This window comes from Nannospalax galili, unplaced genomic scaffold, assembly GCF_000622305.1.
Source record: "Nannospalax galili isolate Female #2095 unplaced genomic scaffold, S.galili_v1.0 scaffold1009, whole genome shotgun sequence".
Classification (NCBI taxonomy): Eukaryota; Metazoa; Chordata; class Mammalia; order Rodentia; family Spalacidae; genus Nannospalax; species Nannospalax galili.
In genome coordinates, this window is record NW_008360054.1 from 320,926 (window position 1) to 344,300 (window position 23,375).

The following is a 23,375-nucleotide window of genomic DNA, read 5'->3' on the forward strand; positions in this document are numbered from 1 at the left end:
TGCCCAGCAGTGATGGGCCATGTAGCACATATGGGATTGAGGAGGCTCAGGGAAATGAATCTGTGTCTGCTTAGTCTTCTCTCAGATGTTCTCATGTGGGGTGGGGTGGAAATTAAGCCACACACCTGTGGCTCACTACCTCTCAATGGGTGCTTCAGGGACCATAGTAACTTCTAGTGTAGACTGAGGGGGGTTCCTGATGAATAAATCATATTCCTGCTGCCCATCCAGACCAAAGAGCTCAATGACAACGTGAGGGAACCTAGGGTTTTCAGGCACAGGATGCTCAGAGCAGGTATCTACACCAGGCTACAGGCTGTGTACCTAGACCCCAGTGACATGTAAGGAGACCAACTGGGGAGGTCCATTCTAGAAGCCAGCAGCAAGTCTCAGAACAGTGAAGTGGCCCTTTCTTGTCCTCAGGTCCCAACCTAAGACTGTGGTCCAGCAGTTGTTGAGATGAATTGTCACAGCTAGGTAGTGAAAGGCGGAACAGCTGGCATGCATGCCTGCTCCACAGAACACAGAGGACAAGACTCAACGCAGTACAACTCTAGCCCATCTTGCCACAAGGCTGAAAGCTCCTCTGCATCCTGAAGAAGGGTCTGGCCATGCAGTCACCCTCAAAGGGCACCACATGTTTCTCAAAAGGGAGGTCTCAGGGGCTGGAGAGAAGGCTCAGAAGTAAAAAGTACTTGCCGCTCTTGCAGAGCACCCAGGTTTGGTTCCCAATATCCAGGTAGCAGCTCAAAATCATCTGTAACCCATCCCAGTTCCAGGGGATCTGATGCCCTCTTCTGGCCTCCACAAGCACCAGACAGAGTGCATGCAAGCAAAACATTCACACACATAAAATAAATAAATCTTAAAGAAAAGGGGATGTGGGGGGGGGGGTTCCCTATAACTGGGACTTCCATGGCCTAGCCACCCATAACCAAGGAAGATGGTACAAGGTCTGTGGTTAGCATGTGAAAAAAAATTATAGATAACTCTGTGGGCTTTCATAAACCTGTGAGGAGACTCTTCCTTTCTGGTGTGTCAATAAATTTCCATTCCTGCTACAGAGATTAATGGAGCAAAATTCCAGAGCAGGAATGGCTCGAGCCCTCTGTCCCCAAGTGGAGAGGCATATGTCACTTGGCTGGAAATGTTTTGGTCCCAGGGATGAGTCCTCAGCTCATCTGTGCTTGATGGTGCTACATACAGCTCATGGCCAAGTCCAATACTGAGATGGCCAGGGAAGAACCAACCAAATAGCCAGGATGGCCAGAGACAGGAATTCACAGTTCTTGTGCACTGAGCTTTTGATCTTCACTGGAGAAGAGGCATCCCAGAGCACTGCTTCAGGGCACTACAAAAAGTGGGGCCTCGGGAGGAGAAATATTAAAACTATGCGTCTGTAGTAAGAACTACAAGGGACAAGTGAGCAGCAGGTTTTTCCAACCATTTCCAGGCCACCTAGAGAAGGTGCCAGAATCTTGATGTTTTTCCTGTAAAATGTTGGGCTAAAGTTGGGCTTCTTTTAATACCATCTTACTCCCCGAGACTCATCAAAGGAAAATCACTGTCTTGTCATTTCCCGTCTGCCCTAGATCTTCCCTAGAATACTTGGTCTTAGGTTCAGAGAGAAGCCCTTGCTGCCTGTTCCAATTGTTGTCCATACCTGTGGTCTGATCCACAAGGACCCTGGAATTGATGATTCGCCCAAACCTAGAGAACATGTCCTCCACGTCTTTCTGGGTCATGGTCCTTGGGAGCCCGCTGATGTACAAGTTGGCATCTTTGATGACTTCTGAGCTTGGGCGAGCATATGATACCTTAAAAACAAAACCACTTCTCAAGATTAGGGTTGGTATATAGCAAAAATATCATAGGCAGACATCACAATTTGGTGTTAAGACAAGGCAATGCTGTGGCAAGAACTACACACAGGGCAATTTCATGATTGATGCTGGTGATCTGCAATGGCATTGTGCTGGCAGCTACCAGAGATCAGGCAGGGAGTGGAGACACTCTGCAGTGTCTAGATATTATTTCAAAGCCAAAAGACTGACGACCCACAGTAGTGGGTGACAGGACTAGGATCTAAGCCCAGGCTGCCTGCTGGGAACAGGACCTAGGTTCCTACCTCCAAGGAATTTGTGGTGTGACAGAGCTGGGAATCTCTTTGAGAGGCTGTAACAACCTTTGGCAACAAGTTAACGCCTCAGAAGCCCAGATGGGGCCCTGTAAGCATCATTCAAACACTCAATGTTAATGCTTGTGCAAGGGGAAGCTGAGCAGAGGCTCAGAGGCAACAGCAAGAAAAGGTGCTTTCTCAGGTGGAGGTGCTGGAGATGGTGCAGACCCTACACACAGACCAAGTGGGAGGAAAGGGTTAGGCTGCCCCTGATAAGACACAGCCAACAGGAGGCCTTTCTGCCTACAAAGGTAGCCTGGCTAGGTACAGAGGTAGGGGAATGAGCCAAGTGTTCTAGAAAAGGGGGAGGGGGGGAAAGACAGACACTCAGATCTATAGACAACATGTTCTAAGAGGCACAGAACTGTTGACCATAGATAAGTAACAACTAACCTTACAGGTAACACTAGACAGGAAGGTTGCTAAGGGGCACCAGAGCTGCTGAGGGGCTGGGGAGTAGAGTCTTTGAGGAAGCGGAGCTGTGGAAGCTCCCTGCAAACTTCTTGGTCTGCTCTCAGGCCTGAGCTACCTTAGTCTAGCCTGTGGTGCAGCTCTAGAGACACACAATCACTTCATGAACAGGTAGGGGTTGGCACATGTGTGGGACTGTTCGGCCTTGGTCTACAGCCTTCCCAGTATCTCTCTTCACAGAGGCCCAAAGTGACCTGGTCCAACACCAGCAGCCCTGCAGAACAGCCATTCTGCCAGGTACTTGCCACTTTACCAAAAGCCTTGGGGAAAACACTGAATTTTGGGCAGGACAGCTGAAAAAGGAAAGGGACCTCCCCATCTCTAGAGATACCAGCTATTTGGGGCCTCCCAAATCATGCTGGGCCAGCAGGGAGCTGCCAACACAAGACCACCCTTTCCTGACTAGGCTGTAGCAGGATCAGGTCTTGGCTTCTAACAAAGGACATGGGGGACGGGGGGAAGAACCACTGGGATTCCCAACTACGACCCAGTGGCACTAGTGGGGCAGGGCCCTGGTCTAGTGCTGTCTGTATTTTTCAGGCCCTGTATGAGGCCCCAGAAGAGAAACAGCTTCCAGTCAAATACTGGAGGAACTTTCACGCCACTGTCTTCAAGAGCCACGAGAATTCTGCCTCTTTTCTTCAGACACTGCCAAGTTCAAAGTCAAACTTGAGTCCAATGGGGCTGTACTAGAATGGATGGCACAAATTTTGTGCATGGACCCTCTTAAGTTCCCAGCAACATTTTTTCTTTGGAACTAACCCCCTCCTTTCCAGTCCTTTTCTTGTGAAATCTGTGAGGGGCTCAACTATTTGTTCCTTTGTCCAATTCAAATTCACATGGTTAGGCAACCTCATGTGACCTGGTTTGTAGACTGAGTTAAGATGAGGCACATATGTGAAGCTGGACCCTAGTCTAGTGTGATTGCATCCTTAAAGAAAGGAGAACTCTGGACCCAGGTGCATACATAAGGAGGATGCTAAAGAAAGACGCTGAAGAGACTGATGCTTCTATAACCCAAGGAATGGATTGCCAGCAACTGCTAGAAGCTGGGAGAGAGGCCTATGGCAGACCCTTTTGTAGGGCCTCTGGAAGGAATCAACTGTGCTGATCCCTTGAACTCAGACTTCCACCCTTTGGAGCTGTGAGATGGTTTCTATTCTTTGAGATACCCAGTCTGTGGTAATGTACCAGGGGAGCCCTAGCAAGCTTGTAACTTTCCTGACAATGTGGCAGGCACAGATCCGTATACATAACACACAGTCCCTCTGTCCCTATTTAGTTTGTTCCACTGCACTTATACTCTCACACACTGTAGTTTACAAGTTGAATGCTGGCATTTAGTAAACACCTGCTGAATTACTCTACAACAGTTATTGGCGATAATGCCATCTGGTGGTCATGGTAGTATATGCCTGTAATGAATCCTAGCAAGAGTATTTGAAAAATTAGCTTCTCATCCTACACTGAGACTCACTCTACAGGACTGTGGTGAGGACCCAGAGATGAAGTATGGAAGAGCCTGGCCCTACTTCATACATGTGAGCTATATGAATTACATGCCTTGGCAGGTCTATGGAGCTATACCTACGCCAGGTTCAGTCCATCTCTTCCAACAACTGCCCCCACTGTGGCTGCCAGGCTGGCACACACGCAAAATAATAGCTAGCGATGGAGGAGCAGAACCCATTACTCTGGGTTTGATCCTCAGCACTGCATAAACTGGGTGTAGTGGTGTACATTTATCATCCTGGCACTAGGAAGCAGAAACAGGAGGATCAAGAGCTCAGTGTTATCCTCAAGTTACACAGCAAGCTCAAGGGCAGCCTGGGTTATGTGAACTCGTCTCAAACAAAAAAATGTATGTGTGTGTATAGATTCTGCCCCAACAATTCATGGTTCCAGGGAGGGTTGAGACACTAAGTAACCAAGATCACAAGGCAGTTTAAGGACAGAGACTGAGGGAATAGAAGTCTATCCTGCAGGCTGAATGCATACAGCCTCCACCTAGCAGATAAGCCAACTTTCTTAGTAGATTGGTAAAAATAATCTTCCCAGGGTCACCCTGTAGAGTCACTTGGAAACGAGGCACAGTCAGGGTACCTGTGTATTCCAACTTTCCAGATGTTCCTAATGATCACATAAGCCCAGGAAGCACTGCCTTGATGCAAGGTCCCCAAAGGGACCCTCTACAGACTCACTCTGAACTAACAAGTGTGGAGTAACAAGGGAATTTATTTATTTTTTTGGCCTTGTTTGAGATAGGCTCTTCCTGTAGCCTGAGCTGGCCTGGAATTTGCTATGTAGACCAGGCTGGCCTTGAACTCACAAAGATCCACCTACTTCTGTCTCCTGGGTGCTGGGACTAAAGGCGTGTACCACCACGCCCAGTTTAACAAGGGAATTATACAAGTCAATCTTGCTCTTGTAATAAGGTGAACAAGAAAGATGATTCCCTCTGGTGAACATCTTGGCATCAAGAGGTAACAAGCCAGGTCTGTGGGTACCTTATGACAGATTGGTTATGAGGTAGGAGGCCCAGTGGTTGTCTAGTCATGACACAAATTCAGGCCATGAGGCAAAGGCCCATGGGAATGGGTGCTGCTGCCATCAGAGCTGGCAGACATACCTGGGATGAGGGACTGGTTAGGGACTGCAGGTTTAGAACACAGAGGCAGAGGAAGCCAGTCTGTGCAATCAGGAGGTCCTGCTGAGTGTCCCAGGAGGGCTGAGGCTCCAACAACAGAATGCTGCATGTTTGGTTCACTCATCTGCCACTCCATTCTGCCTGCCCATATCACAGGTGGCTTTCCAATTTAATTTTTGGTGTCTTGACACCTGGCCCCTTGGGCCCAAGGTCTTGTGAAGATGACGAATTTGCTTTGGTCACTGCCTGAACAGTGAGTTTAGAGAATAGGTGCTCAATAAACATATGCTCAATGGATGAACTGGAGAGAAAGGTTTTGGGTACCTGTGAAGAAGGAGGAAGGGAAAACTGGGCAGGGTTGGATAGTGTTGCTACTGCTAGAGCCAGGAGCTGCAGGGATGGGAACTTGGCGAGGCAGGAAGGGCTTGCAGGGGAGACTGCTTCAGTAAACATACTCTAGGGATGACTTGGGCTGGGAAGCAGTGAGGACTGACTTGATACACATTCCCTTCCTGCTTTATGGTGGGGCTGAGGAGGTTGTCAGGCCCACTGTGGTGGTCACCAAGTGTGTGCATACTCCGTCAGATGACCTGGAAATACCAGGCCTCAGCATGATCCCTACTCGGGACAGGAATGGATAAAGTGGGATCAAATCTCTTTACCTTAATGGTTTTGGACTGGAGCCTCAGACCATTCAGTGTGCTGATTGCTCTCTCTGCATCCTTTGCAGTCACATAGTTCACAAAGCCATAGCCCAAGCTGTGTCCTGTGTGGGAAAATATGACACTAGTAAACTGGCTGCCAGTGAGCAGGCAGGTGACAGGGTCAAAGGCAAAGTCAGAAAAAGAAAAGACATGGTTAACATACCAAAATGCCAAGAAAGGAGCCTCTTGGGAACAACAACAGACATGATGCCAAGCTTTCTTTTTTGGGCAAACTTGTAACATTTTTGCAATAAACAAAGGTAACTTGTAATTAAAAGTTACTTAGAAACTGGGCCACTGACATGGCTCAGCAAGGGCAGAAGTGGATTGCTGCCAAAGCTGAGGATCTGATTTCAGTTCTGGGGATTCGCATGGTGGAAGGAGAATCGACTCTTAGCAAGCTGTCCTGACCTTATGCTATATTGTGCACATATGCTAATGTATGCAGATACACACATACAAACACACACAAAATAAATAAGAGTAATGTGTTACTGCCTGCACCCTGCTGCCCACCAATCCCATAGGTGCTGGCCACACTGTGGGGCCCTGATGGGTGAGGATGAGGAGGGCCACAATAGGCCAGGCCAGTGAGCAGAGCCTGATGGATGATAGGCTGTCTGGTGGAATCCCTACTGTTTCTCTAACACCTGGATCCCCAGAACGAGAGGCTCACTGGGCTCTGGCACCACTTAGCACTGATTCCCTTTACTCTCCTGAGCCCAAGGCAAAGTGGGACTGAGCTGGGGGTCAGAGCTGAGAGAATCCCAAGTCTGCCAAGTGGCCCAGGTCATAGGTTCATAGACTTGGCCAAGCTTCCCAGGCTTCTTCTGGCTGTAACAATGCCAACCAGGATGGTAGGCATAGGGTCCTCCTGTGCTCATTGTGAAACACTCAGGACAGACAGAAACAACCACCTACTGGCTACCTGGAGAAGGATATGGCCTGGCAGGGAAGCCAAGAATACGAAGCTGCTGGAGTGGGAGTCAGGAGCCCCAGAGGACATCTAGCCATGGCCTCTCTCTGAAGGAAACCAGAGCTCCATCCACATCTTCCCAGCTTATGAAAACACCTGCAATGGTAAGCAGCACCTGCTTCATTCTATTCTGGGTACCTGAGAGAACAGTTGTGAGGCAGCCCCACAGACACAAGGAAGCAGCTGAGCTGGCTGCAATCAAAACCCTATTTGCTGGTAACAAGATGTGAACCAAGCAGGGAGCCTAATGCTTGCTTTCTCCACCCCCCCCTCCTTTTATTGGCACTTTTCAAATATCTTTATTTTAAAAATTATTGTAGTGCATTGTATGTGTATACACATATACATGCCAATAGCACGCTTGTGATCAGAAGACAGTTTGCAGGAGTTCTTTCCTTCCATCACTCGAGACCCAGGGATAGAACTAAGATAGCCAGGCTTGGTGGCAAGTGCCTACACCCATTGAGCCATCTCACCCACTCACAAATACTGTATTTTTTTGGATAGTTTTAGATTTACAGAAAAAGGATAGATTGAGTGTTCCCACCTTAGAGATGGCTCAGTGGTTAAGAGCACTGACTGATCTTGCAGAGCACCTGGTTTCAGTTCCCAGCACTCATATGGTAGATAACTGTCAGGAACTCCAGCTCCAGGCGATCTGATGCCCTCTTCTGACCACTGAAGGTACTGCACAACATGGGTGCACTTACATACATGCACTCATACAGACAAAATAAAAATAATAAAATTTTAAAAAAAAGAGAGAGTTCTCCCCTTGCTCTGAGCATCCCCTATTAGAAACTATACAGTTTGGCATGTTTGCTATAGTAACTGAGCTTAAGATGGTTCACTATTAACTAAACATCCCCTTGATTCCTCTGCCCTTAGTTTTTCCCCTTCAAGGCCTTTTTCTGCCCAGGACCTCACACTACCTTTAGTGTCATTCTCCTCAGGCATCTCTGGGTGTGATGTCACGTCAAACTATCCTTGCTTTTGATCACAATTTGGAAGCCTTGTGGTATTTCCTGCATTGTTCCCTATTTTGGTCTGTCTGGTATTTTTCTGTGTTTACTGTGGTGATGGATTTAGGGGAGGAAGGCCACAGAAATGAAGTGCCCTTCCCATCACAACCTTTCAAGGGTCAGGGATATCTACTCCAAAGAAGGCTTTATCACACTACCGACTGACCCAGATCGCCTGGCTAGGGCAGTCTGTCAGGTGTCATATTCTCACCACCCCTTTGCACACCATGACAGCTGACACTGCAGGAGCAGACTTACATTCGTCCCTTTGTACGTACCATTCTCTCTCTCCCTCCCTAAATCTACTCCTCTAGATCCACGTTTCTTTTCTTTTTTTAAATTGTACATGTGCACATGCAAGTGCATGCGAACATATGGAGGCCAGAGTTTGATGTTGGGCATTTTCCTCAATTGCTAATTTAACTTTTTAAGAAAGTGTTTGAGAATGTCATACATGCATATAATGTGTTTTGATCAAATCCACTTCCATTCCCTCTCCTTCAACTCCTCCTCTATCCTCTCTCCTTCCAACTCTACCTGTGAACGTGCATGAGCCGAAGCCTGCCCATATCACCAAGGAAGTCACCAAGGAAATCAGAGGCAGGCAGCAATGAACCAAAGTGTTAGCTGAGCACTATTGGCTTTAGGCCTTGTGCCAGGCTGGGGGGATTGACAATGTTCTCCACAGAGGTCAGGTACTGCAGTAATCAAAGTCATCACATACCTGAGGGCAAGTCAGACAACAAACCTTAGAGAAACTAAAGAGCCAAACCTCTGTAGAAGTGCTCCCAGGATGGCCTCTCTTGTGCTAGGAGGGGCTGATTGGCTGGGCTGCATCGGGTCAGTCACAGGTGGTAAAAGTGATCTTGAATCAACATCTTAGCATCACTGGGATCAAGCAGCCCAGACAGGAGAGAGAGTGCTAAGTGTCAGAAGTGGAGGCAACTTGGGTGTTTCTGGAATGAGGGGTAGCCACTGAGGCTGAGCAAACTCATCTATGGGAGGTCTGGGAGGGAGTCACTGTGTGGAGAGTAAATAGCAGTCAAGCAGAAGCTGAGACAGAACCCAAGGGGCCTGTGAGCCAGTCCAGATGTGGGACAAGGGCAATATGCATGGGGGAGGGGCAGTGGGTCTTCAGAGTGTTATGATGAGAGCAGTACCAGAAGGACCTAGAGAGGGTTGGGCCTTCTGCAGTCCTGCCCAAGGAGACACAGAGGAGCCCTGGTGTGGACAGTTAGCATTCCCAGTAGGCAGCTGGTAGGAGGTCTCGAGAGGAGGGGAGGTGGTCCCCCAGGAGCAGGACAGGAAGACTGTGCACCCCTGCCCCTAATCTCTTTTCAGCCCGGGACTCAAGATTCTAGTAGGCCAGCAGGCTTGAGTCCCCGTTTCTCAGCTCCTTCCTGCTGTTTCTGTTGACTAGAGCCAAGAGCCTGACAGTTGTGTCTCCTTTTGGAGAGATGGGAAATCAGCCTGAGAAAGGCCAGAGGGCTGAGGAGCAGCTTGATTAGTATCAAGCTAGGCTAAGTGTGGCTTCTACATAGGCTGTTGGGGGCTTGGGCAGTGGGGTCTGCCTAGAGTCTGGACCAGGAGGTGGCCAAGGCTCTGCAGACAGGAGATACTGGTAGAGAAGGCAGGGAGGAAAGGGAAGAGGGAAATAGGTAAGGTGGATAAAAACTGGACAAACCATGGCTCTGAGGTCTGAGGATGTCCCAGAAACTGATGAACCCCCCTTCTTAATTCTCAACTGTAGGGACACAATTCTACCACCTGTTTCTCACTGGCCCTGCACTATTGTCATCCTCCAAGAAGTTAAAACACAGATAGTCCAGCACCCCATAGTAGTTGATTTAATGTGCCTGGGTGGGGCTCCAGACCTGCTCTTCTCTAAGCCAGAGTCTCTGTATGAAGCACCATTTATTCCACACTGTTAAGTATCCCCTGCTAAACTCTTGCCAGTAGCCTTGCATTTCCAAGCATATTTCTCTTTCAGACAAGGGTTAAGGCTGGGCAGATATCTCAGCATTTTGCCTTGCCCTACCCTTGGTGCTTCTAGGAACTGGGAGTCATGAGTCAACCTAGGTTGTTGGAGAGGTTGCCTCTCCTAGGCAAAGGAAAGGAGTACCTACAGTGTCAAGGTGGATACTGAAAGTGTTGTCTTTAAAGGTCTACCCACAGTGGCTCCAAAGAAAGCTTCATTGAAAGACACTGGGTCTAAGTGAGAGGAGGGAATAAATCAGACAGCAAGAAAAAGTAAAAGGCCCAAATGAAAGATAATGGGCCAAAGACAAGAAGAGTATTTTCGAAAAGAAGAAACAAAGTCAGCAAATAGATGAAGATGTTGATGAATTTCACTAGAAATGTGGGTCAGTGCCATTGATGGAATGCCATTTGCTGTGTATCAGCTGGCAGAAGAGAAATCCAGCTAGGCCCAGGAGATGAATGGAAAGGCTTGGTGGAAGTGAGGGTGAGCTGGCAACAGGAACCATGGAGTTCTTAGAAAGAACACTCCCATCTGCTGATTTAGTACTTCTAGGAAGACTGTATGGAAGAGAGTGAGCAGAGAGTCAAGATAGTCATCTCTGTGGGGCTTACAATATTGTTTAAAGCAGAGTAGCACAAAACCACTGCAATGATGTGACAACACAATGTCCGGGGGCAAAGAACAAGTTCAGGTATATCAAGAAAAACTCACTAACCTTTCCTATGAAATACAGGATTGTTTATGGTGAATATTTGGCAAAGAGGGCATGTAAGGAAATGATATTCAGTGGCAACACTGGTGGTACTATGGGTGATTTAAGCTTTACTTCCTGCTTGTCTCATGTTTAGATTTTTTTTGAGACAGGGTCTCACTATGTAGCCCTGGATGGCCTAAAACTCACTATGTTGCCCTGGCTTGTCTCACAGAGACCAGAGATTCACCTGCCTCTGCCTCCCAGGCACTGGGATTTAAGGCATCCACTACTACATGTGGCTAGACTTTGCCCCCCATGAGTAGCAAAGATAACTCATGTCAAGGAAAAATAGTAGAGCTGGCAAAGTTGGAAGGGTGTTCCTGCAGAAGAAAAGTGTTCAAGAGTGTAGAGAGCGGAGAGTCGGGCACGCTTAAGAAATGGTAAGCAGCTAAGTCCAGGCTGGGGTGGGGGTGGGGTACAGCAGGATGAAGGGTGTGGACTCTACCATAACCAGAGATGAAAGACAGAGTGAAAGGGCTGTAGGCTGACAACCACAAGGGCTGAGGAGGGAAGACTCCTGAACGGGTCATCCAGGACCACTGTAGGGGTGCACAGTAAGCTAAGTAAGAAGCACCAGGTAACACTATGTTTAAGTCTTGTAGCTAGTGTTTCTACAACAAATGTAATGCTCCTAATAAGGGGACTTGCACCCAGCTGACCAGAAACATTTGGAGCCTCTCACCAACTCAGTGACATTCTCTTCATCTCTGACACCATGTCCCTTTCCTACTGTCACTAGTGCCCAGATTGTACATGGCTGATCTACAATACACATTTATAGCGTGAATATATCAGCTGAGAAAGTTCCAGCCTTGGAGCATCTGTCAGTGACTAGATGGAGCCTTGAAAGGTATCTGCAAAGAAACACAATCAGAACCTGAAGGATTTTAGAGGAGGTAGTGACAGGGTCACATGGGGGATGATGAAGAGGTCATTTTTACTATACTGAGGAAGTATGGAAGAAGAAAGGCTTGGGTGGCTAGTTAAGAGGTCAAACAAAGGCAATGGTGTCCTGGGCTAGAATGATTCTTGCATGAGGCAGGATAAGCATTGACTAAAGGCTCATCCCTTGGTAAAGGGATAGATACTGAGCTGTGGGTACTTCTGAGAGGAACTGCTGTGTAGACAGACACAACAACACAAGACCAGTCTGAGATACAGTGACTGTGGTACAGGAGGGCCTGGGATTCAGGAGTTTTCTGGTTGGGAGAGGTGGCAAACTGCAGAGACACTGAAAACACTAGGTGAATCCTCTGACTCCCAGTGTCAACTCTGGAAAATGAAGAAGGGCCATGGAATAACGCCAAGTTTAAGGCTGGGACAAGAAGGAACTCCAAGAGACAGAATGTTGCCTTGAGGGTAGATAGCCAGCCAGGGGAAGAGGATGCTTTTAGAAGGAATTACAGACAGCGAGTTTGACAGTCTGTACATAAGAGGACAACACAGTCATGGTTCTCATCCTACAGAGGTTCTACATCCCTCAAAACTTGGAGCAATGTCTGTGGACATATTTTAATGTTCACAACTTGGAAGGTGCTACCAGTTTCAAGTGGGTGGAGGTGAGGGCTGCTGTTCAACACCCACCAGGGAATAACTAGACTCCAGGAAGCACCATCCAGCCCCAAATGTCAGCAGTGCCAGAGGAAGTCAGGGAGCTTAGCAAGGACTCTGGATCCCTCGTGTGGCAGGTCTGAAGAGACCTACGGAAAAGCGTGTGCTTTGATAGCTCACGGGTACCAGTATTACCAACAGTCCAGAGAAAAGAGAAGCCATATCTGGGACCTCAACACTGACTCCAGGACTTCCTAAAAACAGTTCTCTCAGGACGGACCTCCTAGGTGCTTATACCAACATAGCTCACATTCCTCTGAAACTCACAATGGGGACAGAGAAAAGAACTCAGGGCATGAGAAATAAGAACCAGACTCCGATGCCCTGGAGTTTTGAAGGAGTTGAGTCTACTCTCCCATCAAAACAAAAGTAGAGAAACCATCCAGAAGCCCTTTGGACAGGACTCCTGAATATTCTAGCATTATTCGATCTGGGTCTTATCTAAGTTTTCTTTCTAGAAGGTGTTAAACCACAGACTTGGGACTGGAAGAGGTTTTTCAGTTTAAGGCCCTAGTCTGATAAGTGAGTTCTCTGGACAGTCATCAGACAAGCTGTTTGAGGTCATCCAGGGGTCAGTATATTTAAGTTACTGGGAAAATGTTGAAAGTTGACAGGATACACCAGACTGAATATAATACTTTGTTCCTATATACCTGACATTTTTCATAATACAAAAAAGAATGTTTCAAGAAATTAGTTTCTATGATAAAGAACCAAGGTACCTACAAACCAGAGGATAGCTGGAATGTCCTGAATGTACTTATTCCCTAGCCTGCCAAAGTGGAGCAGAGAGGAAAGGGGAGGGAGTGAGTCCTGAGGACAACGTTCTATCAGAGAAGGAAAAGAATAGCAGCAGGGTTTGGAAGCAGAGTTCCTGAAGCCACACTCTCAGAACTGAGAAAGCAGGGCCTTAACAGGAATCTGGCTTTCTACATACACGTACACAGTTGACACAGTCAGGACGTAAGGTACTAGTAGTTGCTTCACTCATGGGGAGCCTGGAGGCCCGGGAGTCACCCTGTGAGGGAGTTGAAGAGCAAGGCTTTCTTTTAGCTGTTCTGTTCCTGACCCCAGATTTCAAGCTGATGGAACAATGAAGGTAGTGGATGGCTAATCTGTACATGGGGGGCTACATTAACAGGGACAGACCTGTCAGTGCCTGGTCCAGCAGGGTCCCCACACATGGAACCAGGTAAACCTCTGCAGACCTTCCTTGACCTCATGTGACTTTTAAAACACTCCCTATTTCTGGTGGCCCCTCATTTTCCTCTCCTCTGGCATGTCTTATTTTGTGCATATGTTTTGTGTTACAAAGGCTGCTCTTCTGGGGCTGGAGAGATGGTTCAGCAGTTTAGAGCACTGGCTGCTCTTGTAGAAGACCCAGGTTCGAATCCTAGCACTCATATGGAGGCTTACAACTGTCCATAACTCCAGTTCCAATGGGTCTTCTGATCTCCTTAGGCACTGTACCACACAGCTGCACTTACATACACACAGACATAACACTCATACACATAAAATAAAAATAAACCAATTAAAAAAAGAGAATTGCTCTTCACTGGGGAATTTTTGTCCAACTTTTTTCTTTTTAAATTTTATTTATTTATGTGTATGAGTGTTTTGCCTGCATATACATAAGTGTACCCTGTCATGTAATGCCTCAAGAGGCCAGAAGGTGTTGAGTCCCCTGGCATTCCAAGTTACAGATGTTTGTGAGCCTCCGTGTAGATGCTGGAACCAAACCTAGGTCCTCTGAATGAGCAGCCACAGTTTGTAACAGCTGAGCTATCTCTCTAGCCATCCCGCTTTAAAAGATTTTATTTTAAATTATGTATATTTGTGTGCCTGTATGAGCGTACAATGTGTGTGAGCGTACAATACACATGGAGGTCAGAAAAGTATGTCAGATCCCCCGGAGTTCAAGTTACAGGTGGTTGTGAGCCACCTGATGTGGGTGCTGAAAACTGAACTTGGGTCCTCTATAGGAGAGCACATGTTCTTACCTACATTCTCCAGCCCCACTACATCTAATCTTATACTAGAGCAGTTTGAGATAAAAAAAGAAACTTCCCAGTCTGGGCTATTCTGCACTAGGGAACATGAGTCACCAGCAGAAAAGACAGTGCTTAGTAGCACAGCCAGCAGGACCCTATCCAGAAACTTCTCAGGCTCTTTACCTGCTACTTTATCCCGAATAAGTTTTGCAGATTCAACCTCGCCAATGCTGCTGAACAAACTTCGTAGTTCCTCCTGGGTCATGTTCTGTGGGAGGTAGTTGACAATTAGATTCGTTCTCCCAATGTCATCCCTGCAGTCTTCAGCCATGTGGTCTTCATAACCATTAGACATCGTATTATTAAAAAATCTGCGATGAAAAACAAGATCAGGTGAATTACAAATATGCATCCTGGTGTATATGAAGGCAAAGATAACTACATTTGCACTTAAGGGATTTTCTTATCTGCACTTAAAAAAAAAAAAAAAAAAAATCAACTATGGAGCCAAGGAGAAGGTTCAGTTGGTAAAGTGCCTGTCAGCAAAAGCATGAGGATCCAAATTCTTATCCCTAGCATCTAGGCAAAAGCTGGACTCCATGGTACACTTCTATAATCCCAGCATGGAGGTTTGGGACACAAAGGAACCCCTGGTACTCATCAACCAGCTTGCCTATCTAAATAGGCTCAGGTTCAGTGAGACACTCTGTTTCAAAAAATAAGGGGCAGAGTAAAATAGGAAGACACCCAATATCAACCTCTGGCATACACATGCATGCACGCCCACACTCACACATGCATATTCCCTCCCATATGAATATACACATCACAACCACCCATACCTACAGAAAAAGACTAACTATAGCTACAGATAGCTGCTTTGATAATTGCCCAAACATGGAAATAACCAATTGTCCTGCAGGGAATGAATGGATAAACTCAGTTACTATGGTACATCTCCAAAATGGAGCATTATTCAGTACCTAAAAAGAAATAAACCATTAAGCGACAAAAAGACAAGGAACTTTAACCAGGGAAGTTGAGTTGTTTTACCACTGAACTATGTCCCCAGGCTTGATTTTTCTTTTATCTGATGCCAGAGACTTAACTCAGGGTTTTATGTTTGCTAGGCAAGCACTACCACTGAGCAAAATCCCCACTGCCCCCCAGCCCTAATTTCTCTATTAAAAACAACCAACAAAATTTTTTTTTGCAGGCTGTGGGGGTCAAACCTAAGGCTTTGAGCACACTAGTCAAGCACTCTACCACTAAGCTACACTGCCAGACCAGACAACAGAAACTTTAAATTCATACTATTTATTAAGTGAAAGACAGCAACAACAAAAAAACACTTTGAAACACCGTACTGTATAATTCCAATTGTATGACCTACTGGCAAAAGGTAAAACTACAGTGGTGGTGCACGCCTTTAATCCCAGCACTCGGGAGGCAGAGGCAGGCGGATCTCTGTGAGTTCAAGGCCAGCCTGGTCTACATAGTGAGTTTCAGGACAGCTGGGGCTACAGGGAGACCCTGTCTCAAAAAGACCGAAAAAAAAAAACACACCCCACTACAGATATAGTAAAAATGGTTGCCAGGACAGCAGGTGGGAAGGAACAAACAGGGAGATCATGGGATTTTTTTAGGAGAACAAAGTAGTTCTCTATGGACCTGGGAATGGTGGCACAGGTCTATCTATAATCCTTGCACTCTACAGATTATGACAGAAGGACTAGAATGTCTAGTTATGATTGAGGATGTGGCTCAGCTTGTAGAGTGCCTGCCCAGCATGCACAGAGCCCTGGGTTGAATTCCCAGAACCACATAAACCAGGCATGGTGGTCATGCTCTAATCCCAACACTTGTGAAGCTAGAAGCACAAGGTCATTCTCAGCTATGTATCAAGTCGGAAGCCAGCACGGGATCAAAGAGACCCTACTCAAAAATAAATAATAAATAAATAAATAAATAGTTCAAGCTCAGCCTGGGCTACATAGTGAGACTATCTCAAAAAACTAGAAGAGATTCTTGTAATAGTCTAACAAAAGATACAAATACTTCTCAAAGCTCACAGAATATACAACACAGAATGTATACCATGAACCCTAATCCTTAATGTGAATTACAGGCCTCAGTTATTAAATAATATGCTGATACTGTTTCATCCATTGTGACAAATGTATCCAACTAATGTAAGATGTGGATAACAAGAAAATGGTTGTTGAGGGAACTTACTAATTTTTTATATTTTAAATTACACTTATTTTGTGCAAATATGCACATGTGAAGATCATAAGACTACTTGCGGAAGTCATTTCTCCCCTCCCCTTCTTTTGAACTGGATCATCAGGCTTGGTGGCAATCACCTTTACCCACCAAGCCATCTCACTAACCCCTCTCTATTTTATAATTTTTTTCTGTAAAACTAAAACTGCTCCACAAAACACAAATCTATTAACACAAAAGAGAACAATTCTAAGTTGAACCATTACCACGGACAGGGCTTTTTTGTTTTTTATTTTTTAAATATATTTATTATTTTTATTTTATGTGTATGAGTGTATTGCCTGCATGTATATAAGTGCATCCATGTCAAGCAATGCCCTTGGAGGTCAGAAGAAGGTGTCAGAGTTCCTGGAACTGGAATCCAACCAGTGTCCTCTGCAAGAGCAACCAGTGCTCTTAACTGCTGAGTTCTCTCTCCAGCCCTGCTTTGCTTTTTAAACACAATCTCTTTTAACCAGGCTGGCCTGGAACTAACTATGCAGGCCAGAGTGGCTTCAAACTTGTGACAATCCTCCTGCCTCAGCCTCCTAAATGTGATTATAGATGTGAACCTCCACATGTGAATGACTGTTTTTTGAGACAAGAGTCTCATGTAGCCCAGGCTGGCTGCTAATTCACTGGGCAGCTGAGACTGGTCTTGAACTTCTGCTCCTCCTGCCTCCATCTCTGGAATGCTGGAATTACAGGTATGCCACACTGACTGGTTCAACAGGACCTTTGAAGAGGTCTGGGGATGCAGCTCACTAGTAGAATATTCACAAGACCCTGGGGTCCATCCCTGGTGGGTAAGCACATGCTCATGTGCATACACAAACATTGCTTTAAAGAAATCCACACATAATCCCAGTACAATAGCTGAAGCTCCCATAAGAAAGTTTGTGTAACTCAACAGCTTTCCAAAGACTTCTGACTTCTTTTTCCAATGCCTATTGCTGATTACAGGCTAGATGCCAGGAGCCTGTAATGTGCACCTTCGAAGCCCCACTTTGGACACCTGTCTGTGATGGCAACAGTTATGCGTGCCCTTTTTATTGCCAAAGACAGTGACGGAGCCAGAAAGAAGCAAGGATTTCGTTCTTAGTGGAGGGAGTTTGGTTTTCATTGATGCAGGCTCTGCAAAGTCCAGAGCTCAGGATGGCATGGCAACAGTGTCTGTATTGATACAGCTGAGAGGGTACCAATATTGTTCTTTTAAACTCACAGACCACACTTGGTTTGCTCATAGGCATTGCTGCTGTCCAGTTTCCTAACCTAAGAGGTCGGGTGCCCCTGCTTCTAAATTCTCAGACAGCAAGCCAAGCATGGTGGTACATGTCTTTAGTCCCAGCACTTGGGAGGCAGAGGCAGGCAGATCTCCATGAGATTGAGGCCAATCTGGTTTCCATAGTGAGTTCCAGGCTGGTTGGGGCAGCAGGGAGACCCTGTCTCAAAAACAAAACAAAACAAAAAAACTCAAGCAGCAGTGCACTTGCCTGGAGGGCTCAGTGGATAGTCAACTCTCCTCCAGAGGGGCAGCTCTGTATTAATTTTGGGTTTTTAACCCAATGCCCATGATCATAAATCTTGAACCTTCTTTAAAAATAGCTGGGCATGGTGGCGCACGTCTTTGATCCCAGCACTTTGGAGGCAGAGGCAGGCGGATCTGTGAGTTCAAGGCCAGCCTGGTCTACATAGTGAGTTCCAGGACAGCTGGGGCTACAGGGAGACCCTGTCTCAAAAAGACAAAAATAAAAAAGCTTTACAAGGGCCGCAGAGATGGCTGAGCAGTTAAGAGCAATGGCTCCTCTTGTAGAAGACCTGGGTTCAGTTCATAGCACCTACATGGAGATTAACATCTACTACGCCTTTTCCAAAGGAACCAAGGCCCTCTTCTGGCCTCTGTAGGTATTGCACAACATGGGCACATTTACATGCATGCAAATAAAACACATACACATAAAATAAAAATTATTTTTAAAAACTAGGGGCTGGAGAGATGACTCAGCGATTACAAGCACTGGCTGCTCTTGCAGAGGCCCTGGATTGAATTCCTAGCACCTACATGGTGGCTAACAACCATCAGCAACTCCAGTTCCAGGGGGAATCCAATGGCCTCTTCTGACCTCCATGGGCACTGTTAAGTCACAGATGCACTTATACACATGCAGGCAATACACTCATATACATAAAATAAAAAATAAAGTTTTTACAGAAGTTGGTTGTGGTGACACACACCTGCAATCTCAGCACTCTGGAGGTGGAAGCAGAAGGATCAGGAATTCAAGGCTATCCTTAGCTACATAGCAAGTGCAAGATCAATGTGGGCTATATTTAGACCCTGACTCAAAAAAAAAAAAAAAAAGAAAGAAAGAAAGAAAGAAAGAAAACCTTTTTGATGGCTGGGAATACAGCACAGCAGCAGAGTACTTGCCTAGCATGCAGGAGGCCCTAGGTTTCATCCCTAGCATCAAAAACAAAACAAACATGCCTGGCACACAAGAGATTTCCCTCCTATTGCTTAAACCACTGCTAGCAAGAATTAGGCCTGGTTCCCTGTGGAGCTGCTCAGGTTCCTAACCTTCTTAAAATATTTTATTTATTATTATTTTTTTTATGTGTATGAGTGTATTGCCTGCATGTATGTAAATGCACCCATGTGGTGCAATGGTTGTGGGTGTCAGAAGAGGGTGTTGCATCACCTGAACTGGAGTTACAGACGATTGTTAACTGCCATGTGGGTGCTGGGAACTGAACCCATGTCCTCTGCAAGAGCAGTTAATGCTTATAACCATCTGTCAGGTTCCTAACCTTCTAACTCTCAAACAGGAAAACAGGAAAATTCCCCAGCACTTACTACTTACAGGTACCTTCCTCTTTACATAGTACATTAGCATTGAAAAGGAGAAGGCTAGAAAGTTAACTACCATATTATTAAAAGCTATATGGCAAAAAAGCATCAGAAACAAAGAAAAAGACAAAGAGCAACTGAGAGAAATATCTGGTATGTACCATTTAGATCAGTGCCTGTCATGCTGGTGTGTGCTACTGGCATCTAGTGGGCAGAGCCTCAGGATGCTGTTAATTAAATAGTCTGCAAGGCACAGGATGACACCCACAACCAAGAACTATCCAGCCTAAAATGCTGCTACATTACTTAGGCTGAGAAAGCTTGATTCAGTATATCTACGGATTAGTAACACTGTAAAATTCAACACATTATCAACAAGAAAAGCAGACGAAGGACATGAGATACAATTTCATGATGCAGGCATGGATCACAAACCCTTGAAGAAAATCTCAACCTTACCACACAGAGAAAATGCAAAGCAGGGCTGGGGATGTAACTCAGCTGATAAAGTGCTTGTCTACCATGCACAAGGCCCTGGGTCCCATCCCCAGGAGGGCATAAACTTCTACAATACCAGCAACTGGGAGGTAAAGGAATTCACAAGTTCAAGGTCATCTTCAGCTATATACTTTAAGGTCAGTTTGGGATATCTGAGACCTTGTCTCAATAAAAAGAAAAGGCAAAATGAAATGATAGGCTGCTTTCTACTGTCAGAATAGAATCTGGGATGGATAAAATCCAGTAGAAAGGAACAGCTCATAGACTGACATGAGCACAAGATGGCACCCACCCCTTTTTGGAGGAGAGTTTGGAAGTGCCTAAGAAAAATTCTTATGTGAAACCTGCTCTATGACTCAGACTGTAGGAATATTTCCTACAGAAATGATCACAAAGGTTCAGGTTCAGGTTAATAATCCAGTGGAACTGCTACTCTTCAGCTTGTAAAAAGTACAAAATGTGGCTGGGTGTGGTGGTGCACGCCTTTAATCCCAGCACTCAGGAGACAGAGGCAGGCAAATCTCAGTGAGTTCAAGGCCAGCCTGGTCTACATAGTGAGTTCCAGGACAGCTGGGGCAACAGGGAGACCCTGTCTCAAAAAGACCAAAAAAAAAAAAGCACAAAATGTGGACATTATCTAAATATATAACTGAACAGGGCCAAGTATCAATTTTCAGTAAAAAGCATTAAAGTTTAATCATGAAACTCTGAACCATCTGTTAAACCATGTATAGTCAAATACATCACTAGCTCAAAAACAAATGAACAAAAACATTTGCAGACACCGGATCCAAAGCACAAGTTAATGGCAAAAAATTAATATGCTTGCTGAAGGACAAATATGTTGTTGAAGGACATTGATTCAAACATTTCTTTTTCCTTCCTCTTTTATTCCCTACTGCTTTTTCCTTTTTTTCTCTCCTTCCCTTCCCTTCTTTTGGTGGTGCTGGTGACTGAACCCAGGGCTTTGCAAATACTAGGAGAGAGCTCTACCACTGAGCTACATCCCCAGCCCTTCTTCCTCCTCTTTTTCTTTCTCCTTCCCCCCCTTTACTCTTTCCCTCAGTTAGGATTTATTTTTCTGCTTTCCTCTCACCCTACTTTCATGGCTGATGAACTGACAGTGATTATTCTCCCAACTCCCCACTATCCTTTATGCCTGGTAAATAGGGCATCTTCTAAAACACTGGTCTGCACACTATGGCCTGACTACAAAACAAATTCAGCCCATTGCCTTTTGCACTGTTTTGACACAGTAGTTCCAGCTGACATGGAGCTCACTATGTAGACCTGGCTGGCCTTGATCTCACAGAGATCTGCCTGACACTGCCTCTGAGTGCTGGGATTAAAGGTGCATGCCACTATGCTCAGGTAAAAGATTTTTTGGTTACACTTGTTTTGTTTGTTTGTTTGTTTGTATGTATGTATGTATATATGTATGTATGTATGTATGTATACCATGTACATGTATGTATGTATGTATACCATGTACATGTCTGGTGACTGCAGAGGCCAGAAGAGGCCATCAGATCTTCTGGAGCTAGAGTTATACAGGTAATGCTGTAAAGCCTCCTGATATAGATGCTGGGAAACAAACTTGGGTCCTTTGGAAAAGTAGCAAGTGCTCTTAACCACTTAACTATCTGCCCAGCCCTGCCTTTTTTTTTTTTTTTTTTTTTTTGGTCTTTTTGAGACAGGGTCTCCCTGTAGCCCCAGCTGTCCTGGAACTATGCAGATCAGGCTGGCCTTGAACTCACAGAGATCTACCTGCCTCTGCCTCCTAAGTGCTGGGATTAAAGGCAGGTGCCACTGCACCGGCTCAGCCCTGCCTTTTATAAATAAAGTAAGACTAGAATACAGTCACTTTCTTTAGCTCTTAATGTCTGTGACTTAATTTTGCACTACAATGACAGAGTTAAACAGTAACAACCACATGGCCCACAGCCAAAAAGATTCGCCATTTGGCTTTTTATAGAAAAATGTGCTTGCCATTATTCCTTCCCCCACTTCCTGATCCATTCTAAAGTCTCCCCAGGGTCTCGGTCCCCTCCCCCACCATTGTCAAGTTGGGAACACAGCTCAGTATACAAGTGCCTGCCTTGTGTGCATGTCTAAGACCCTGGGTTTGATCCCCAGTACTGCCAGTTATCAAACTCATTATGTAGCCAAGCCATGAATTTGAGATCCTCCTGCCTCAGTCTCCTTTCCAAAAGCTGGGATTTTGGCAAGTGTCACCATGCTAGGCTTTCCTACGAATGTAAAAAAAAATAAATTCCCAGAGGAAAGTTAAAATTTTTTTTTTTTTTTGAGAGAGAGTCTCCCTGTAGTCCTACATGGACTGGAACTCACTATGTAGACCAGGCCGGTTTCCACCTCACCTGCCTCTGTCTCCCGAGTGCTGGGATTAAAGGAATACGCTACCATATCTGGCCTTATTTAAAAAAAAAATTTTTATTTATGTATATGAATGTTTTGCATGAATGTACATATGTGTATCCATGTCATGCAGTGCCAGAGAATGGCATTGGACCCCTGGAACTGGAGTTATGGATGGCTGTTAGCAGCCATGAGGGTGCTGGGAACTGAACCTGGGTTCTCTGTAAAGGCAGTCAGTGGTCTTAACTGCTGAACCATCTCTCCAGCCCCCAAAGAACTCTTATGTAACATTAGACTAAGCAAAAGATTTCTTAGATACAACACAAAAAACTCATTCCACTTAAAAATCTGAATGAAGTGGGTATCATTTAAATTTAAAACTGTTATTTTACAAGACAATGCTAGAAGAATCAATATACAGACTGGTTAAAGTACTTGTAAAAAATGCTGCGGCATGTGTGCCCCCCTAATAAAAAACTTAAGTTACCTGGGTGTGGTGACACACACCTTTAATCCCAGCACTTGAGAGGTAGAGACAGGTGGATCTCTGTGAGTTTGAGGTCAGCCTGGTGTTTACACAGTTCCAGGCCAGCTAGGGCTACATTATAAGACCCCTATCTTAAAAAAAAAAAAAAAAAAAAAAAAGTTATACTTCTGAAATAACAGGGCTGGGGATGTAGCTCAGTTGCTAGGGTGTTTGCTTAGCATGCAGGAGGGCCTGGGATCCAACCCCTGCACCACACTGGAGTGGTGGTACACACCTGTAATACCAGCACTTAATGAGGTAGAGGCAGGAAGATTAGAAATTGATGGTCATCCTCAGCTACACAGCAAGTTTGAGGCCAACCTGGACTCAAAAACAAACAAAACATTAAAACACTCCCTTGAATAACCCTACACAGAGTAAATTTTTCTATAATATATACTAAAATTAAGACCTACAAAGGGATTTTCTGCTTTGCCACACTGCATCATGGACAGTCAAGGCTGAGCAGCTTCCTTCCAGGCAAGTCTTTGGACAACTGCCATCAAGGGAGCCAGTCTCACGG

General features: G+C 45.5%; 1 protein-coding gene across 2 annotated transcripts in view; it reads right to left on the bottom strand.

Annotated features, from left to right (window-relative positions):
* The window catches only part of Elavl1 (ELAV like RNA binding protein 1), a 39,432-nt gene that overhangs the window by 8,756 nt on the left and 7,301 nt on the right, over nt 1-23,375 (bottom strand). For both annotated transcript variants that reach the window (XM_029559170.1, XM_008824144.3), the window contains exons 2-4: nt 14,523-14,710; nt 5,960-6,063; nt 1,664-1,817 (exon numbers count right to left, since the gene is read on the bottom strand). In XM_029559170.1, coding sequence (XP_029415030.1) covers nt 1,664-1,817; nt 5,960-6,063; nt 14,523-14,694 — 430 coding nt within the window. In that variant the 5' untranslated portion in view covers nt 14,695-14,710. The remainder of the gene's footprint in view (nt 1-1,663; nt 1,818-5,959; nt 6,064-14,522; nt 14,711-23,375) is intronic.